The sequence below is a fragment of the Mastomys coucha genome, unplaced genomic scaffold (genome assembly GCF_008632895.1).
Source record: "Mastomys coucha isolate ucsf_1 unplaced genomic scaffold, UCSF_Mcou_1 pScaffold7, whole genome shotgun sequence".
Classification (NCBI taxonomy): Eukaryota; Metazoa; Chordata; class Mammalia; order Rodentia; family Muridae; genus Mastomys; species Mastomys coucha.
In genome coordinates this window covers 11,652,722-11,671,143 of record NW_022196913.1, presented here as the reverse complement: position 1 = coordinate 11,671,143, position 18,422 = coordinate 11,652,722, and the positions used below count along the sequence as shown (strand labels likewise).

The following is an 18,422-nucleotide window of genomic DNA, read 5'->3' as shown; positions in this document are numbered from 1 at the left end:
TTTCTAGTTGTGGGAGACCCTGTCTGAAACCAGTTGTTGGCAAGCCATAGTACCTGATGTGGCGCTCTGCCCTCCACACGTGTTCATGCCTGTACCACACAGAGAGACATAAATAGAGATAGCAACACAAAGAACGGCAGCTTACTTGTTTAGTCGAGAACACCTTCCAAGGCTATGTAGCAGGCTGAGTTCAGGCCCTAGAGTTTACAGACCTGTTTCCCTCCTGTCCTAGCTACGCAAAACTGAACCAGGTTTGCAGATTTGCATGTTTGAACAACACATGCAAGTTGTTAAGTTTTGATATTTTTCATTGGTTTCTTTAAAAAAAAAAAATCAGGAGCGGTTGCTGTGTGACTTACATTTCATATAACTTGCCAACCACAGGGGGGAGCACCTTCTCCATTCGATAGAAACTTCGGAACCAAAATTTCTGTCAAAGCTATGGATTGGATCACAGCCAAACTGAAGGGCTCCCAGGGCACAGGTATGAGGGAACGGGGAGAATGGGAAATGTGCCTCAGTGCCTCACTGAGAACCCTGTTATAACAGCTATGGTGTTTTTCCTTCTTTAAATCTGCCATTGAGATGTCTGGGATACTGTGCTATCTCTCCCTGACTGTGGATACTGACTACCATCTGTGATTTCCAGAGGTTATAATTAAACATAATTAATAAAACTATTTTATTTCTAGTGCTAGCGATGGGTGACGAGTTGTTTGGTAGCATTCTTGTTAGCTAGCAGAATGCCTGGCACATACTATTTGCCATTAGCAAGACTGTAAAATAAAGCTTTTATTTATTTCTGTGGTGTCATGAAACACGTCCAAGGTCCTCACACTTAGGCTAGCACTTGCTCATTGGTTTGATTCGTAGGCAAGTTACACAGGAGCAGGGGATATGCATAACTGATTGGGGGTGGGGGCTGTGCCCCACATTGTCCTTCAATTTCTTCTCACCTCCAAAAGTCACCTTAGGATTTAATGCCAGTCATTCCCAAGGTTTCTCCTAGAATGTCATGAACAAATGAATACACTCTCAGATGTGTAGCTTAGCTCAGCTTTCTAGGTTGTATGAAGGAAAGGCCATTTTGAACTTCTGAACTTGTGTGATGTCTTGTTTACACCTTGACAAGGAGCATGACGACCAGTTAACCCTCATGTGTTTCCAGGTTTGCTGACTCAGCATATGCCGATGGGTCTGGGTTTCCCCCTCCAAATACCCGCCACAGACGTATGCTCAGCAGAGGTGCTGAGCCAGTCTCTGGGGTCCTGTGCTCACTCTTAGGCATGATGCTTTCCTTTTTTGTCCACCTAGCCCATGGCTGACACTCACACCTCTCACATGTTGCAGTTCTTTAGGGGCAGGCCATCTGTTTCGGTGATGGAAAACATCTGCCAGCTGTTTCCCTACTGGCATTGTCTTTGTCAGACAGTGGATCAAGTTTGAAATTGAAGTGGGGAAGTTCCTTTAGTCTGTGGAAGATGGGAGTTTAACTTTCAGGATGTTTGGTAGACCCTTCCTGTGCAACCATCTGTCAAAACCTCCAGTTTTCTTTATGGAAAGAGGTGACTACAAAATAAATCCATTCATGCTTAGTGAAACTACACTTTTTTCCCCCCTTGGATCACTTCCATAAGTTATGTTTCCTAAAATAGTTTAAATTCATTTATATGTTCAAAACTTTTGCATGAAGCTTTTTATACCATTCCCTCTTGACGCCTGAATTTTAAGTCACATTGCCTCTTCACATTGGCTATTTGGGCCAAGCTTTGTGGCATCCTCTTCCTATGTCAGGCTTCTTTCTCAGTCATACTGGGTGTGATTTCCTCCAGGTTGACTTATACTCTGTCCACCATGAGGCTTACAAAACTGGCATCCTACAGAACAAATATAAATAGTTCCAACTGATCTTTAGTATTTTCAGAGTCCCAACTCTGGCTTTTTCTTCTCTTATTTGTCTATATCACTTGATGCTGTTGCATTCTTTTCTTCTGCTTAGATTTCCTTTCCCAGTTTGTCCTTGTACTTTTATTACTAAAGAGAAATCTTTCTGCAACTTAAATTACATTTACTTATTATATCATTTAGTAAACTACTTGAGGAGCACTGTCTCATTTCTAGGAGCTGCTCTCCCTGGTGGCTGTCATCCTGTAGGTGTACTGTGTGTGGGTGGTAAGGGAAAGGGTTCCTCCTTGACTGGGATGGAAGGTAGGCTCCAGCAGAGTTCAGGCCTCTTTGTATCCCATCCTGGAGGAACCTTGAGGGTGCCTGAGACACTGCTCAAAGAAAGCTGTGCTGGCAGTCTGGGAAGGACCCTGGTCACAGTTAAAGGTCCCCGAAATAGATGGGACAGTGGTTTCTCTGGCATAATCCACATCCTGAGTGGGTTTGCACAGAGCTGGGACACCTCAGGACTCTGAGTAGCTACAGTTCTTCCCACATGGTTTCTCTCCCTTCACTGTCCTGGTCCTCCTACACTTTTTTATCTGCTTATTCAATATGCTCAATAGTTCTTAGTTTTCTTTCTTTTCTTTTTGTTTTGTTTTTTTTTGTTTGTTTGTTTTGTTTTTAACTTTCACAGGGAAAAAATTTGTTAGTGATGATTCCATTTGTGTCCTGGGAATTTGCAAGAGAGATCTCCAGTTTCAACCAGTGGCAGAGCTGATAAAAGACACTGACATTGAGTAAGTCAATGCCATGTTATTTCTCTGGATCTCATCACTAGGGGGAATGAGAAGTAGGAGCGGTGAGGACAGATCACCAGTACTACCCAGGGTACTGTAAGGAACTCACTATCAAACTGTCTTCAGTAAACATAGGAGCTTTTCTGAAGCTAGTTAAATACACACAAAACACACCAGAGAGAGAGAGAAAGAGAGAGAGGGAGAGAGAGAAAGAGAGAGAGAGAGGGAGAGAGAGGGAGAGAGAGAGAGGGAGAGAGGAGGGGAGAGAGGGAGAGAGGGAGAATCCAAACTAGGACAGATGTTTTTTAAAAAAACATAAGTAATGGTTTCATCTGATCTATGGAAATTGCTCAGTGAACTGGGGTATGGTGGAACAGGCCTGCAGTCACAACCTCATTTAGAAGAGTCTTAAGTTCAAGGTCAGACTGGACAACATTGTAAGTCCTTGTTTCAAAACACAAAACACATAAAGGCCTGAGGATAAGCTTGATGGTAGAGTACTTACATAGCTTGGGCTAGTATTGGCCCTAGGTTTAATCTCCAGTGATCCGCATACATACACACAGGCATATATACACAAGCACACATATACACAAGCACACACATACACAGGCACACACATACAGACACTCACACACATATACATACACACACAATACACTGGATATGGTAGTTCATCCCTGTCATCCCAGCAGTGAAGGCTTAAGACTGGTTTAAGGCCATGCTGGGCTACTTTGTCTTGAAATGAAAAACAGTTGCCTTATCCCATATTTATTTAGGTGACTACACCACAAAGCCCATTTTTCTGGCAAGCCTATTCAAACAGTGCCCGGCATTCTATAGCAGTCAGAAGTCGTCTTCCAGCAGATGTAATATTTGACGCTGACTTGTCTTCCTTATAGGCACCGAATCCCCAAGGAGCAGTGGTGGCTGAAACTGCGGCCCATCCTGAAGATCCTGGCCAAGTACAAGGCGTGCTATGACATATCCGATGCAGGCAAGCTGGAGCCCGTGCAGCACCACGGAGAACTATGAGCCATCTGATAAAGTATGCCATCACCTGACCTGCACACGTATCTAGGGAAGCCTGCAGTGTTGTCCAGGGACCACCCATTTTTTGTAACATAGTTATTTATCAGCACTTTATGCAAGCAAGAATTGTTGACCGAGTCAGCCGTAATAACCAGAGAGCACCACTTGCCATAACCATTGATGCAGCAGACCCTAAGACATGAAACCCAGCCTCCCACAATTGATCCGAGTGTCAGTTTTCTACTGTATGGGGTACTGTCTTGTGCTTTACCATGTGTGCTTCTTGTGGGATTAAACATTTGGTTACAACTCCCATGGTACTCAGTTTATTGTTTTAAGTAGGAGTCTGAAACCTCAAGATGGTTTTCTCCATGCTACCAAAGGTTTCCTCAGCAGTTGTGTGGACAGAGGTTAGCAAAGTCTCCATAGATGCTCCAGGGAAAGATGTAGATAGGGACCCTGCCTACTACTTCACTACTACCTTCACTACTACTCACTTCACTACTCCAAGCTAGGCTTATGATCTTTTGCAATCAGATCACATACAGAATTTTAAAAGGACAACTATGAACTAGTGATTCTCAATTTCAGCCATACTCGTACACCAACGCTGCCCAAGGTTTAGAAGGACAATCTGGTATCGGCCTCTTCTTCAAAAGCAACCAGGGGCCTGGGTTTTCACCCTCTGGAAGATTTTAACTCACTGCTTAGGGTTAATGATGGGGTCCTTGGCAAAAGCGCATGCACCACTCCAGCCCACTCCACCCTAGACTGATGAGTTGTCTGCAGGGCAGAGCATCCCAGCTTGTTACCACTAGGCTGTGTGTGCTCACTTCTGCCTAAAGGCATCCTCTAGGTATCCACGCAGCAGAAATGAGGAAACGCTTACAGAGAAAAGGGATAACTAAATGTAGGTTGAATTTGAGGATAAATAAAAGAAATAGACACTCAGTTTTCACCCAGTCTCAGTAGAGACAGAGGGCAAAAGCTTGAGGTAGCATTAATGCAACCAGCGCTTGTGGATGCTCACTGGGCAGCTCTGGAACTCAGCATTTACACTCTGCTTCAGGCCTGTGGTGTGACCACACACACACCATGCAAAGCTCTACACTTCTTGTATTTATTCTGAATGATCTATTTATTCTTAGTCTGTATGTGTATGAATGTGTTGCCTACTTACATGTCTGTGCACCAAATGCATGCAGTGCCCATAGAATCCTGAAGAGGATATCAGATCCATGGAAAATGTAGCTATAGATGCTTGTGAGCTGCTATTTGGAACCCAAACCTGGTCTCTTGCAAGAGCAGCAAGTGCTTTTTAGATGCTTAGCCAATTTTTTTTTTTTTAAATGAAGGTCTAAACATTAATGTAGTAACTTATTGTTTGAAATGATGAGTAAAGCCCAGATAGGTTGGAGTTGGCTTTTATATTTAAAATAAATGTTCTAGGCTTAGTAATATTCCAGAAGTTTAATTTGTTCATTCTTGTCATTTAATGCATGATTAATGAATTTCTTCATAGTCACAGCATTTCCTTAAGAGTTTCTGCCACTCAATAAATACCTTTGGTTGGATTTTTATATGAATAACTATGATTTTCAGAACAAAGAAACCAGTAACTCTTGTGATCATCTACATTAAATTTAGCTCAGAGGCTCAGTTGTTAAGAGCCTCTAATTTCTTACACATATCAAAGAGATGTGACACTTATTATCTTATGATCCATGATGGGTCTTTGGCAATTTTTGAGTTCTCTGGTCCAAGGATAGCCAGGCTGTGTGTGCTCTTCCCAATGCCAAGGTATCTGCAAAGGAGATGGCACACTGGATTGGTTTCTGTGGCAAGCCTTCACCTTCCTGAGTTACCGTTCCCCCGCCCAACACAGGAAGCCAGGCACACATACTCACTTATGGCTCACAGAGGTCAGTTTGTCGTGGCTGACAGCAAACAGCTGTTCCCGGTATGCCTGCTTCATCTCATCGGAGAGGCCATACAAGAAGTGATCCATCCCTAAAAGTTAAACCACAGGTATGGCTGGGGAGACAGGCTGCATAGGAGCCTCTGTGCTCAAAGGAGAGTGGGGACACTGGGATCACTTTAGGGTATGCTCTTCAACCAAAAGGTCTGCGTGGGCTAGAGAGATCAAAGCTGATGTCCAGCTCTGCAAAATGGGACCAAATCCATAATAGCTCCCTTTTTCAGAGTATGAATGAAGATTCGGTATAGGTCAGTATTGTGAAGGTTACAATACCACAAACTAAAGCAGCGTTGACTAATGATGTGCTTAGGCTTGTCCTGTGTCAAAATGTCTTCCTTTACCCAAACTAGCTATCAGAGCAAGAGTTACAAGTGGAGCTAGAGTTACAAGTGGGTGTTAGCTACCAGATTCAGGTGCTGAGATCCAAATCAGATTTGCAAGAATAATAGCTACTCTGAATTGATGAGCCATCTATCCAGCTCCACCCACCTTGGTTTTTGAGACAAGGTCTCCCTCACTGCCTTGGAGGTCAACCAAGTAGGGTCATCTGACTAACTGCTGAGCCAAGGTTCTGCCTGTTCTCAACTTCCTAGGGCTGGAATAAAAAAGCTCCAACCACTGTGTCTGGCTTCTTACATGGATTCAACCAAGGTTGGAATTTTTGCTTAACAAGAATTTTAATAATGGAGCTATCTCTTCAGTCACAAGAAGCTGCTAAAGTCCATGTTCGGGCCTTTAGGTGTAGATATGTTAAGTAGGACAGCGAGATGAGAGAAACTGGAACACCACAGTGGCTACCAGGTGAGCACAGAGACACGTGACTTAGAACATTGTATGGAATTCTGCCTGGGGAGACTATGCACCCAGGGGACCAGAACTCAGGGTACCTTTATCCGATGGAGCAACGGGAGAATCCACGGCAGAGAAAACAGAAAGCTTGGCTTCATCAATGTCCTGCTGTGTGAACTTTCCAGACTTAGCCCAGTCTATAGCCTTCCCAAAAGACTGCAGTGTTTCTATGGAGTTTGGATCCCTGGGAAACCCAAAAGAGCCAATACTGAAGCATTATTATATCATAGGGGGAAACAATATATAGCAATCATGTAGATTTAACAGTTCTTTTCTTTTTCTCTGATAGTCTATACTCTACATAACCCACTGACAGAGCACTCTCTCTGGAGCAATTTAAATCTGACCCAGGAAGCCCCACAACATACTCTCTGTATTTAATACTGCAATTCACCTGCTTACCTCACTGCTAGACTGTAAAGGAAATCCCATGAACGGAGGGATGTCAGGAATACTAAGACATTATAGAAGAGCCATGGACAAGATTCACATTAAACTAGCCCTTACTTCCCTAAGACAGATCTAGAATAATCTAGAAGTTAGCTGGAGGTGTGTGTGTGTGTGGAAATCCTTGGAGCACTTTCTTGTGTTTAAAACAAAGCTCCTCTTAGCTCTTTAGGCTCACCATCAAGGGATGTGTCAGTGGGACCCTCGGTGTTTAAAGAGCAGTTCTATGGTACAGTCAGGACGAGGAGAATGATACTGGTGGCAGGCCTTGCTCTTGGCACATTGGTGTACAAAAATTGAATAGTGGCTCAGAAACTAACCATTTACAGAAAATGGCAATAATCTCACTCCTTTGAAAACCCAACAACTGTATCTCAATTCCATGCCCACCATAGAAGTTCAGAAACCATGCCGACTGCATTCCACCCAAACAGGCTGATGATAAAGTTAGAATTTTGTCTAATGCAGACAGTACAACAACACAACTGTGTCTGCTCCTTGCACCAAGACAGGAAAGACACAGCTGACTATGGTTAGTTGTTCTAGAAGGGTACCAGATGAAGAGCAGATGTGGCCTTTGCTGTGCTAACGTTCACAGAGCATGACGGCATTCTGAGAGAACAGAGCCAGTGGCTGGAATGTGGGGGCTCTCGACAGGGGAAACTCACCTGTAAGAGTAAAGTGTGAAAATCCCACTGTGGGTGAGCTTAGCACCTCCACCATAGGCACCCCCCTTTTCTCGAATTTCTGTATGCAAGAATTTAGCTGTCATTAAACGGGCAAGGATCTTAAGGCTGAAATGAAGGGAGCAAAAAAAAAAAAAAAAGTTAGAGAGAGCATGGCTTGCCGGAAGCATAATGTAAAAACCAAGCCTAGAGGTGGGGTGCAGAGCTGGAAAGGAAAATAAAGTCCAGCTGAGGTATAAGGTCATGCACGGCTGGCCCTCTTCTGAGCACTCTGACTTCCTCTCTTTTCTATGCTCCTGAGGTAGCAGCGCATGGAGTCTAACTCTCCTCAGAGGAACCTGGACAGGGCCCTTGTTTCCACATCTTGCTTTCAGAGACGCATCCATTTAGTTGGCTGCTGCCTCGAGGCTTCAGGACAGGCTGTCCTCCTTGTGGGTCTGTCCCTCTGCAGGACCCCTGGGATACACTGTCCGTGTGTCTCTATCTGCCATTTTCAAATGTCCCTGCAGTTCTCACACACCACCCTGTCCAGGATGGCTAATAGACTGTCAACTTGATGGGCACATCTGGGAAGGCGTTTCTAGACCTGAATGTGGGCAGGGCCATTCCATGAGCTGGGGTCCCAGATTGCATACAAAGTGTGAATTGAGCACCAGCAGCAATTGCTCTCTGCTCCCTGGCTGTGGACACACTATGTGTGGTTTCATGATCCTGCCATGGCTTCCTCATCCTGAAAGACTGTAGCTGCCAATTGTGAACCAGAATAAACCGTCCCTTCTCTAGTCATTTCTGTCAGATGTCTTGTCACAGAAGAGACAAAGGGGTGTGTGTGTGTGTTTGCGTGTGTTTCCGTGTGCATGCATACCTGTGTGTCTCAGATGCAAGCATGTGGGTTCATTCTACATTTGTTAGACAGTTTTAAGATTTGTTTACATAATTGTCAAATACAAATGAGGAGAGTAAGTGATCTCTTTGAAGGACATTTGCATATAGGTGCATAAGTATCTATGGTGTTACACACAAGACTGCTTAGGGATATAAATAATTCACAAAAATAACTGCACACAGGGGCTGGAGAGATGACTCAGAGGTTAAGAGTACTAGCTAATCCACCAGAGGTCTAGAGGTTCTGAGTTAAACTCCCAGCCAACCACATAGTTTCTCCTAACTGGCTATAATGACATCTGGTGCCCTCTTTTGGCGTGCAGATGTACATGCAGGCAGAACACTGAATACATAATAAAATAACAACTGCACACAATACCAGGCATCTTATTCATAAAGATGCTATTTAGAGACTACTGGTGGGTTGTGCTTTTTCTGCACATGAGCACCTGCTGAGTGGTATGGTCAGAACATACAGATAACAGACTGGTACAGTGTAACAGTGTCCAGTGTGCAAAGCTGGGGCAGAAACTTTCTGGGTACAAAGCAGCTCCTGTGCCCTCTATAGCACTCACATGCAGACCTCTCTGTGTGTGTGTGTGTGTGTGTGTGTGTGTGTGTGTGTGTGCGCGCGCACACGCGCGCACGTGCATGCGCTTGCTCGAGTATAGTCCAGAAATCAATGGTATCTTCTCTTCTTAGTCTCTGTATTATAAATCATGTCAGTAAATTGTTATGTGCTGCTTGTGCTTGCTTAGAGCTGACTTTGTGTCCAGGGTAGGTCCCCTGGTCTCAGACTCAAGAGTATTCATGTCAAGTGTCCTTGAAGACTTTATCTCCTCGGGTAGGCTGGCCCCATGGCCCTGTGACAAGGAGAAAAGAGAAGAGCCCAAGGGATATGGCAAACACTGTGCCCCGAGAACAGCTTGAAGGCAAGCCATTTCTAGAAGCCAGGAGCCTTACCCAAGGGGAAAACACAGCTAAGACTTGGAACCTGGACTCTAGCTGACAGCATCCACATGCTTCCACATGCTTCCACAGTGCATTTCCAGTCACTTCTGCTGGATATTGTCAGTGTAGGATTTGACAGTCTGCTGTCAACTGCTTGCTCTTCGCTCTTTTACTTTTACTTGGCATATGCTACTAAGTAAGCACATTCATTTGGAAGTGAAAGTTCAGCTACCATGGCCATTCTTCAGATAGAATGTTCTTTATTTCTGGAGATGGGGATTCTAACTGAACTTGGAGTATGCTGATTTGGATACACTGGTCCATGCGCTCCAGAAGTCTGCCTATCTTTTCCTCTGGGGCACGAGGGTTACAGATGCAGGATATCTGGCTTTTCGGAGGGGCAATTGGGGGGGGGGGTCTCAGCTTCGGTCCTTGCACTTGTACAATAAGCATCTTACCAACAGAGCCATCCATCTCCCCAGCCTGTCCCCTTTCTATCTTTTATCACGCTGGACAATTTCCCTCAAGTCCAGCTATGAGAGGGGAGGCACTCCTGCCCCCCAGCTGTGAAATGGGGATGCACTCTCCCTCCCCTCCAGCCCTCCCCCCCACCCCCACTGCTTCCTACCTAGCATGATCCGGGTTGGCATACGGGACGGTTCTGACACACTCGCCAACGTAATTCACAGGGAAGGGCAGCACGAAATGTGTCTTCATCTGGCAGGGTTTGAAGGTGGGGTCCTATGGGGCAGTGGACTATGGGTCAGGCCAGGATGCACAACCCAATGTGGTCCTCAGGTAGTACAAGCAGGCAGTGCCATCCCAGCATCTCCTTCTCCATGGGAGTCACTAGGGAGGCACTGCTGGGAGCAGAACTTCATGTAATAGGACGCTTTAAAAAGAAATACTCCATATTTGGCAAGATGCAATAAAAAGAAAATATTATTACACTAAAGGCATTTCAGATTATGGACCATTTTCCATGAACACATGAACTACCATTCACCGGACCAGATCAAGCAAGCATCACAACTGTGGAAACCCATAAGCAGAAAGGGAAGATGCTACTATCTAACTGCAAGCATTAGGCCTAATTTCTGTGGTAGAAGCATCAGATGCTACATTAAGAAAGCAGAGAGGTGATGAGACCATTTGGACCAGTAAGTAGAGGCTTATGAAAGGATATGACACCCATTCTGGGCTGTATCAAGAGAAAAAGGCTCAGGGTGGTAAGAACAAGGAGGCAGCGCATCCCCAGGTCTATGGCTGCGGTTCAGCCCTGGAATGGTCCCACTAGAAGAATGCTCAGAATCAGCGAGTGCTCAGCCTGACAGCTTGGGTCACTTACTGTTACCAGTTTTCTAATGATCTGGGACCCGTTGACATGCGCACCTCCGCTGGGGCCACTAGGTGTGGGTTTCTGAAAATAAAAAAGTATCCAAGAGTGAAGAGAAACTTCCTTGAAATATTGATTAAGGCATAGACATAAAGTTTACAGAGTTCCTTACACTGGTTAGCCAAGGCAGACAGACTTCATACTGTAAATTGATGGGAGTTTAAGCACAATGTTTTCAGAGTCAATGAAGACAGCCCATGTACAAACTTAACCACTCCCTCCCCTACCACCCCTTGGTACTTTCCAGTCATGAAACTGTATCTTTCAGAGCTAGTGAGATGACTTTGGGACTGGACCCACAAGGTAGAAACAGACAACTGATTCTACAAGTTGTCCTCTGACCTTCACATACACACACACACACACATACACACACACACACACACAGAGAGAGAGAGAGAGAGAGAGAGAGAGAGAGAAAGAGAGTGAGAAATAAATGTAACAGTAAAAACAAAACCAGTGACCTAGATACATCTCTATACCCTCCAAAACATGAGTCAGGGTGACATGACAGGCTCTACAGAGGGGCCTAAGGAACAGCAGGTCACCTCTGTGTAGTCTCTCGTCAGAGGGTGGTGAAGAGGCCAATGAGACCAAATGATAAATGGAAGAAGGGACATGTGACCCACAGCACAGATGACATTAAAGTAATTCCTACAAGAGCTGCCAAGGGACAGCTTTCCATAGTGACAAGTGAGGCTCCCAGGGACTCAGACTCAAAAAGTAAAACCTAAACAAACCTCTGCAAATCCATGGAGATCACTCCTGACAGGTACTGTACACAAGAATTAAAATCCATAAAATAACGAGACACAACGAAAAGCTTTTACCAACGTGTGTGAGATGCAGAGCCTAACAAACTGCAGGAGATGAGGGCATCAGGTTAAAGTTTCTGGCTCTTTTTATGATACCACGTCCCACACCAACCTCTGTTCTTCCCTATTAGGAGAAAGCGCACTACCAAGTGTGAACAAAAACACACGATGTAGGATCGAAGACCAATTAAAGGGTCTGAGCTCACTGAAGTAGGCTGATGCTGGGTAAGCCACTTCATCCCCCCATACACCAGTCTCTACGTGGCATGCCTGAGAATCAGGTGGCATGGGCAAGGTGAAAAGCACACCCGTGTTCCATTACCTCGACAATATGTGGGCGGACAGGCTTCCGTTCCTTTTTGCTTCGGCCAACATTTCTAAGGAAGTTTTCTACCTCTTTCTCTGCCTGAGGCATCTGCTGAGGGGTGGCATTTACTGAGCATCTGCAGAGAGAAACTGTACATGTAACACCATCTAACTGACCCACTCCCCACACTGTCTTACTAACTTATCACATCTGTATATGAGAGACACGAAGATATGAAGTGACTGATATTGCTTTTGTCATAAAATACATAAAAGCTGTTCAAGAGAAATAGTATGCAGATGTGCAATCATGCAGGGCTTCTCATATACATGCACACACACACACACACACACACACCACTGCCTCACAGCTGTTTTATACAGTGATTTTCTGAAGGGTGCAAAGAGAGAGAACACCAACAGCTTTGATAAATACCTTCAGATTTATAACAAAGGGTGGAAAATTAAAAAAACAAAAACCAAAAAACATGAATATCCACAAAAGAATTCAACAATCTGAAACTACACACTTCCTGCTAAAGTAGAGAATTGTAAACAAAATGTATATATACACGTGTGTGCAAGTCTACATATACTATGTACAGGGGCATGTGTGGAGGTGCCACGGAGGCCAGGAGAAGATGGTGGACTCTCTGGAGCTGGGTTACAGGCAGTTGAGAGCTGTTCAGGGTGCTTGAGAACTGAACTCTAGTTCTCTGCAAGAGCAGCAAATGCTCTTTTCTTTTCTTTTTATTAATTTACTTTAAACTTCAGATTTTATTCCCCTCTCTGCTAAACCATCTCTCCAGCCCCACAAAACAGAAACTTAAGGTGCCAAAAACATTTTAAAACATCCTTTTAAAAAATTCTTCAGGAGCCAGGCGGTGGGGGTGCACGCCTTTAATCCCAGCACTTGGGAAGCAGAGGCAGGCGGATTTCTGAGTTCGAGGCCAGCCTGGTCTACAGAGTGAGTTCCAGGACAGCCAGAGCTATACAGAGAAACCTTGTCTCGAAAAAAAAAAAGAAAAAAAAAATTCTTCAGTAGTAGTAGGATTCTTCAGAATCCTTTAGTGTTTTGACAGTGTACATGTTTCCCTCTGTACTGGCTGGTTTTATGTGTCAACTTGACACAGGCTGGAGTTATCACAGAGAAGGGTGTTTCAGTTGGGGAAGTGCCTCCATGAGATCCAGCTGTGGGGCATTTTCTCAATTGCCCCTTGTGGGTGGTGCCATCCCTGGGCTGGAGGTCTTGGGTTCTATAAGAGAGCAGGCTGAGCAAGCCAGGAGACGCAAGCCAGCAAGGAACATCTCTCCATGGCCTCTGCATCAGCTCCTGCTTCCTGACCTGCTTGAGTTCCAGTTCTGACTTCCTTTGGTGATCAACAGCAATGTGGAAGTAAGCTAAATAAACCCTTTCCAACCCAACTTGCTTCTTGGTCATGTTTGTGCAGGAATAGAAACCCTGACCAAGACACCCTCTTTCTGTGTTAAATTCACAGCTGTCACTATTGAATTAATGCAAACTGTATAATGGGCTTCATACTTACTGCTTGTGTTTATTATCAATTTATTGCATGTAAGAAACTTGCAAAAAGAGCTTTATGGAGAAGCAAGAAGACATTCTGTGGTGGTGCAGTAACCCAGGCTGGTCTTGGGTTACAGTGAGTGCTGGCTAAGCTAGTCTAGGGTGGGACGTTGAACACAGGAGGAAGCAAGTCGAGGGTATAGGTAAGTGTTAGGGTGTAAAATGAACACTGGGAAAGGTTAGTCTGGGACGTGAGAGTGAGTGCTGGGCTAGGCTAGCCTGGGGAATTATGGTGAAGGCTGGACTAACTAAAGCCTGGAGCAGAAGGGCAAGCACTTAATTCAGCGGGCCTGGGGTGAAGGGGAGTGAAGTACAAGCCAGGCCCACGTTACAGAGGGCTGGAGCACTGACCAGCTAGCAGCCCTCAGTGCCAGCTAGCAGCCCTCAGTGCCAGCTAGCAGCCCTCAGTGCCAGCTAGCAGCCCTGGGGCATCTGGTAGTGATTCTCTAGAACTGACTGGAGAAAGGTACCAGTAATCTATGCAAAACTGAAGCTTTGATTATGCATGGTCTTGTTGATCACCAGGAAATACTAAGTCAGTATTAGTGGCAGCAAGGCACTGTATGGAAACTACTGATAACTCATTTTTATTTATGCTCAAACCTGAGGACAGAAAGCTAAAGTAATGTGCACAAACTGTTTCAAGACACTGGCTGTCCTGGCTAGCTTTTTATCACCTTGACCCAGCTAGAGTCTGTGAGAGGGTACCTCAGTTGTGAAAAATGCTTTGTAAGATCCAGCTCTAGGGCACTTTCTTAATCAGTGACTGATGGGAGAGGGCCCAGCCCACTCTGGTTGGTGCCATCCTGGGCTGGTGGTCTTGGGTTCTATAAGAAAGCAGGCTGAGCAAGCCACAGTGGACAAGCCAATAAGTAGTACTCACCTGTGGTCTTTGCATCAGCTCCTGCCTCCAGGTTCCCACCTGGTTTGAGTGCCTGTCTTGGTTTCCCTCAGTGGACTGTGACTCTGGTTATGTCGGCAAATAAACCCTTTCCTGCCCAAGCTGCTTTTGGTCACGGTGTTTAATCAGAGCAGCAGAAACCCCAACCAGGACACTGATACTGAGCCAGATAATCTTCTATATGTCTCACTGATTCCTTGTTTAGGAACATTTACCTTTGGAAAGGGTAACTTTAAAGTTGGTACCCTAAGTTTACTTTGTAGTTCTAGACTTTTTTTTTAAAAGATTTATTTATTTGTTTTATGTAAGTACACTACACTGTCGCTGTCTTCAGATACACCAGAAGAGAGCATAAGATCCCATTACAGATGGTGTGAGCCACCATGTTGTTGCTGGGAACTGAACTCAGGACCTTTGGAAGAACAGTCAGTGCTCTTAACCGCTGAGCCATCTCTCCAGCCTGCAGTTCTAGACTTTAATTCGTTGCTTTCTTGTCTACCTCATACAACTTTTACTAAATTAAAATGCAATTCTTTTCATTCTCCCAGCACAGTCAATCCTGCAGCCTAACACCTACACCAACACATTTTCTGTTTTGAAGATAAATTCAGGTAATTTCATCTTCAAATGAAAAATACCTAAAAGTGACACTTCACAAAATGATGTGACTCCTACGAGCTGTTTGGGGACACCCACCTCATGTTGTCACAGTTTAGTAGATACTTCTTGATCCGGGGCAGTTTTCTGAGGATGGGCTTGATGTCTGTCATTTCTGCAATTCTTTTCATCACCTTCACCTGAAGCAAAGGAGGCAGGCACTAAGTCAGACCGACAGCCAAGACACTACACGGTTCAAATAAACTTTACCCGATAGCTGCGGTGCTTGGGATCAGAGAGTATCCCAAAGACCCATGTACTTAAACACTTGGTCCCCGGAAGGACAGGGTGATGTCTGCCGAGATTATGGAACTCCTAGGAAGTAGAGCCTTGCTGGAGGGAGTACGCCACAATAAGCAAATATGACTATAAGGAAGCAAACAGCTTGTACACAATGTGACAACTCTAAGTTTAAGAAACAAGATGACTGCCTGGGTGGTGACAGCCATCAGGGCATGAACATAATACAAATCCTCTGGGGTGGGCTTTGAGGGATTATAGCCTCACCCTGCTTCCTCTTCTCTCTCTCTGCTTACTGGGTATAGAGGAAAATATGGTCTCTGCTTCTCCTTTGAGATGCCATGCCTTTCCGCCAGGATAGACTCTATCCTTTTGGAACCACAAGCTAAAATAGATCTCCTCTTTCTTACGTCACCTGTAATTATGGTATTTTATCAGACTAGCAGGAAAATATCTAACGCCGGAGTATGATTTGTGATTCTCTGGAATTTCGCAGAGTTATTGAAAAGTATGTTTGCACAGCACAACAGTTATTTTGGAGCCTTGCAATTTTTTATGTCAGTAGTAATTTCACAGTTCCCAGTTTTCTGTCTCTTCTTTGGACAGGTGTGAATATCGAGCATCCCTAATACAGGTGGTGACTGGCCACTGGACGAGTCCTGGATTTGTGTGCACATGTGTGTCAACTGGCAGCTTGGGTCAAGCTGAAGGACTGTGTAGTACAAAAAAAGGAAGCAAATATTTTTCCTCCGTGAAGTCTGGGAATAAGAAATCAGTAATAGGTTAGAAGCCCTCTGGTTTTAGTGTATGGGTGTATGGTTATGCATGTACAAGTATTTGAATGGCCATGCATGCAGATGTGTGTATGTGCGTGTGTGTTTGTATAGGCCAGAGGACATCTTCAGCTGTCATTTCTCAGGAACCACCACCTTTTGTAAGAGACACTGTCTCTCACTGGCCTGGAACTCCCCAAGTAGGCTAGGCTGGCCTGCCAGTAATCCTCAGGGATCCACCAGTCTCTGCCATTTTGGCATTGGGATCTAAGCATAAACCACCAAGCCCAGCTTTTAGAAGGCTAGCTTTCTGAGGTAGAATCATGGAGAACATTACCAACTTCAGGAAAACTTGCTCATCAGAACCGGCACCTGGCCTTGCTAGTGCCCACCTGATCCATCCCACCAAAGGTCTCCTGCAAGTCCCCTGAAGGTGTCAGTGTCTTGCTTGCTCTGAGGGCTGCATAGAGATGCCCCGAGTCTGGAATCCCGTTGGAGAGCTCCTGAGCAGTCATCTTCACCAACACTTTGAAGTGCTCTTCTTCTTCAAAGCATGGGCTACAAAAGGAGAGGGAAGTCTTACAGCGTGACCCAGCTTCACTCTGATACCACAGGGAAATTATTACAGAGAAACTCAGTATCTTTCAAATGTTTCTATGTGCTTAGGAATTAATTACAAGGAAAATCTGACTAGAATCTGACAAGTGAGGCAAAACACTTGACAAAGCATTTCAGAGTTAGATATGTCATTCTCTCAGTTATTAATATACGGTGTGAGTCAAGTTACTTGTTAAATATTTCGCTCCACAGATGCATCATGTCTGGCAGGTTCCGCTCCAAGCAGAGAGATGAAAATAACACACCCTGTATCACCAAAGAAAGATACACGACACAATAAATTAGGGTACCATTAAAGATGAGGAAACAAGCCCTTTCACTACATAAATTGGAGTGTGAAGGGTCACCCACCTGCTCGTAGGTATCCAGCTGTGAGTCGTCAGGGAGCACATGGGGCGTGACAGTCATGCCTCCCGTCTTCAGCTCGATCTGTTGGGCTTGCTCTCTGTAGTTAAGGATGCCACAACCCAGCCTGATGAGCAAGAAGTATACCCAAGTTACCGGAGCCCATGGGGTAACACCTGAGTTAGCATCTGTGCCCACCATTTTCAAACCCACAGGTTATGTATGCTAATTCATAACCACAACTCTCCATACCTCCCGTACACTTCAGTTTTGAATGCTTGCTGGCATTAACCCTCTACACAGCTCATGTGCCCTCTCACAGAGGTACAAATCCATTTCTCCATTTGGAACTCATGTCCAGTGCTCAGGACACTAGCTAAATGCTTCAGTAGCTAGTGTCCCTTACTAAAGATAGCAGGCTGAAGGTGCTTTTCCAGCCTTTAGCTTGTGCATCTTTCAGGAGTACTCTCTTCCTCTTAAATACATTCATGCATACTTCATTTACTCAAATATCTGGCAATGGGGAGGGAGGGATCTGGGAAATACTTGTAGGAATTCGGTGTGCTGATATGTCTAAAAGAAACATTATCCATCTGAGCTCAGAGGATTACTGTGAGGGGCCTGAAAACTGGTTTAAAAGGGCAAAACACTGGGAGCTACTAAAACGGTTGAGAACGGGGACAGAATGTCCCAAAGGTCAGGGACATTTTCCATTGCAATCTAGTCCTCAGCTGGGCCATGTTCCAGCCTTGGTTTCTCTTTATTGTCCTATAAGAAGAGAGGAACTCTGCAGCTGCTCTTTCTCAGTTTGCCACTGTCAAGAAAAACTCCATGCACAATTCCAAATCTATCCACACCCTGGCTTGTGGGGGGAAAGCAGCTGCTGCAGAGTTAGCTCAGGAGAGAAGCAGAGGGGGAGCTGGCTGTCCACCACGCTCTGCAAAGACATCCTCAAGCGGCAGCTCCTCCTTACACTGAACTGTTCCTATCTATCTCCTAAGTGTATTCTCCTTTCTTCAAGATCTTTGGAGATCCATCTGTGCCGATGCCTTCATAAGTATTACCCCTTCTGTAGATTCATATTGTAATATTATTTATGATAAGAAAATATGGTTATAAGAGAGTAAATAGCCAGGCAGTGGTGACACACGCCTTTAATCCCAGCACTTGGGAGGCAGAGGCAGGCAGATTTCTAAGTTTGAGGCCAGCCTGGTCTACAGAGTGAGTTCCAGGACAGCCAGGACTACACAGAGAAACCCTGTCTCGAAAAACCA

The 18,422-nt window shown here is 44.9% G+C and overlaps 2 protein-coding genes across 5 annotated transcripts in view; one reads left to right on the top strand and one right to left on the bottom strand.

Moving 5' to 3' along the window:
- Pfkp (phosphofructokinase, platelet) overlaps nt 1-4,029 on the top strand; it is a 63,579-nt gene extending 59,550 nt beyond the window's left edge. For all 3 annotated transcript variants that reach the window (XM_031359651.1, XM_031359649.1, XM_031359650.1), the window contains 3 exons: nt 385-484; nt 2,582-2,684; nt 3,587-4,029. In XM_031359651.1, the coding sequence (XP_031215511.1) occupies nt 385-484; nt 2,582-2,684; nt 3,587-3,719 (336 nt within the window). In that variant the 3' untranslated portion in view covers nt 3,720-4,029. The remainder of the gene's footprint in view (nt 1-384; nt 485-2,581; nt 2,685-3,586) is intronic.
- Nucleotides 4,030-5,124: 1,095 nt separating this feature from the next.
- Pitrm1 (pitrilysin metallopeptidase 1) overlaps nt 5,125-18,422 on the bottom strand; it is a 32,462-nt gene continuing 19,164 nt past the window's right edge. For both annotated transcript variants that reach the window (XM_031359648.1, XM_031359647.1), the window contains exons 17-27: nt 17,155-17,275; nt 16,973-17,049; nt 16,578-16,743; nt 15,212-15,312; nt 12,046-12,166; nt 10,861-10,932; nt 10,141-10,253; nt 7,659-7,784; nt 6,582-6,727; nt 5,624-5,726; nt 5,125-5,520 (exon numbers count right to left, since the gene is read on the bottom strand). In XM_031359648.1, coding sequence (XP_031215508.1) covers nt 5,427-5,520; nt 5,624-5,726; nt 6,582-6,727; nt 7,659-7,784; nt 10,141-10,253; nt 10,861-10,932; nt 12,046-12,166; nt 15,212-15,312; nt 16,578-16,743; nt 16,973-17,049; nt 17,155-17,275 — 1,240 coding nt within the window. In that variant the 3' untranslated portion in view covers nt 5,125-5,426. The remainder of the gene's footprint in view (nt 5,521-5,623; nt 5,727-6,581; nt 6,728-7,658; nt 7,785-10,140; nt 10,254-10,860; nt 10,933-12,045; nt 12,167-15,211; nt 15,313-16,577; nt 16,744-16,972; nt 17,050-17,154; nt 17,276-18,422) is intronic.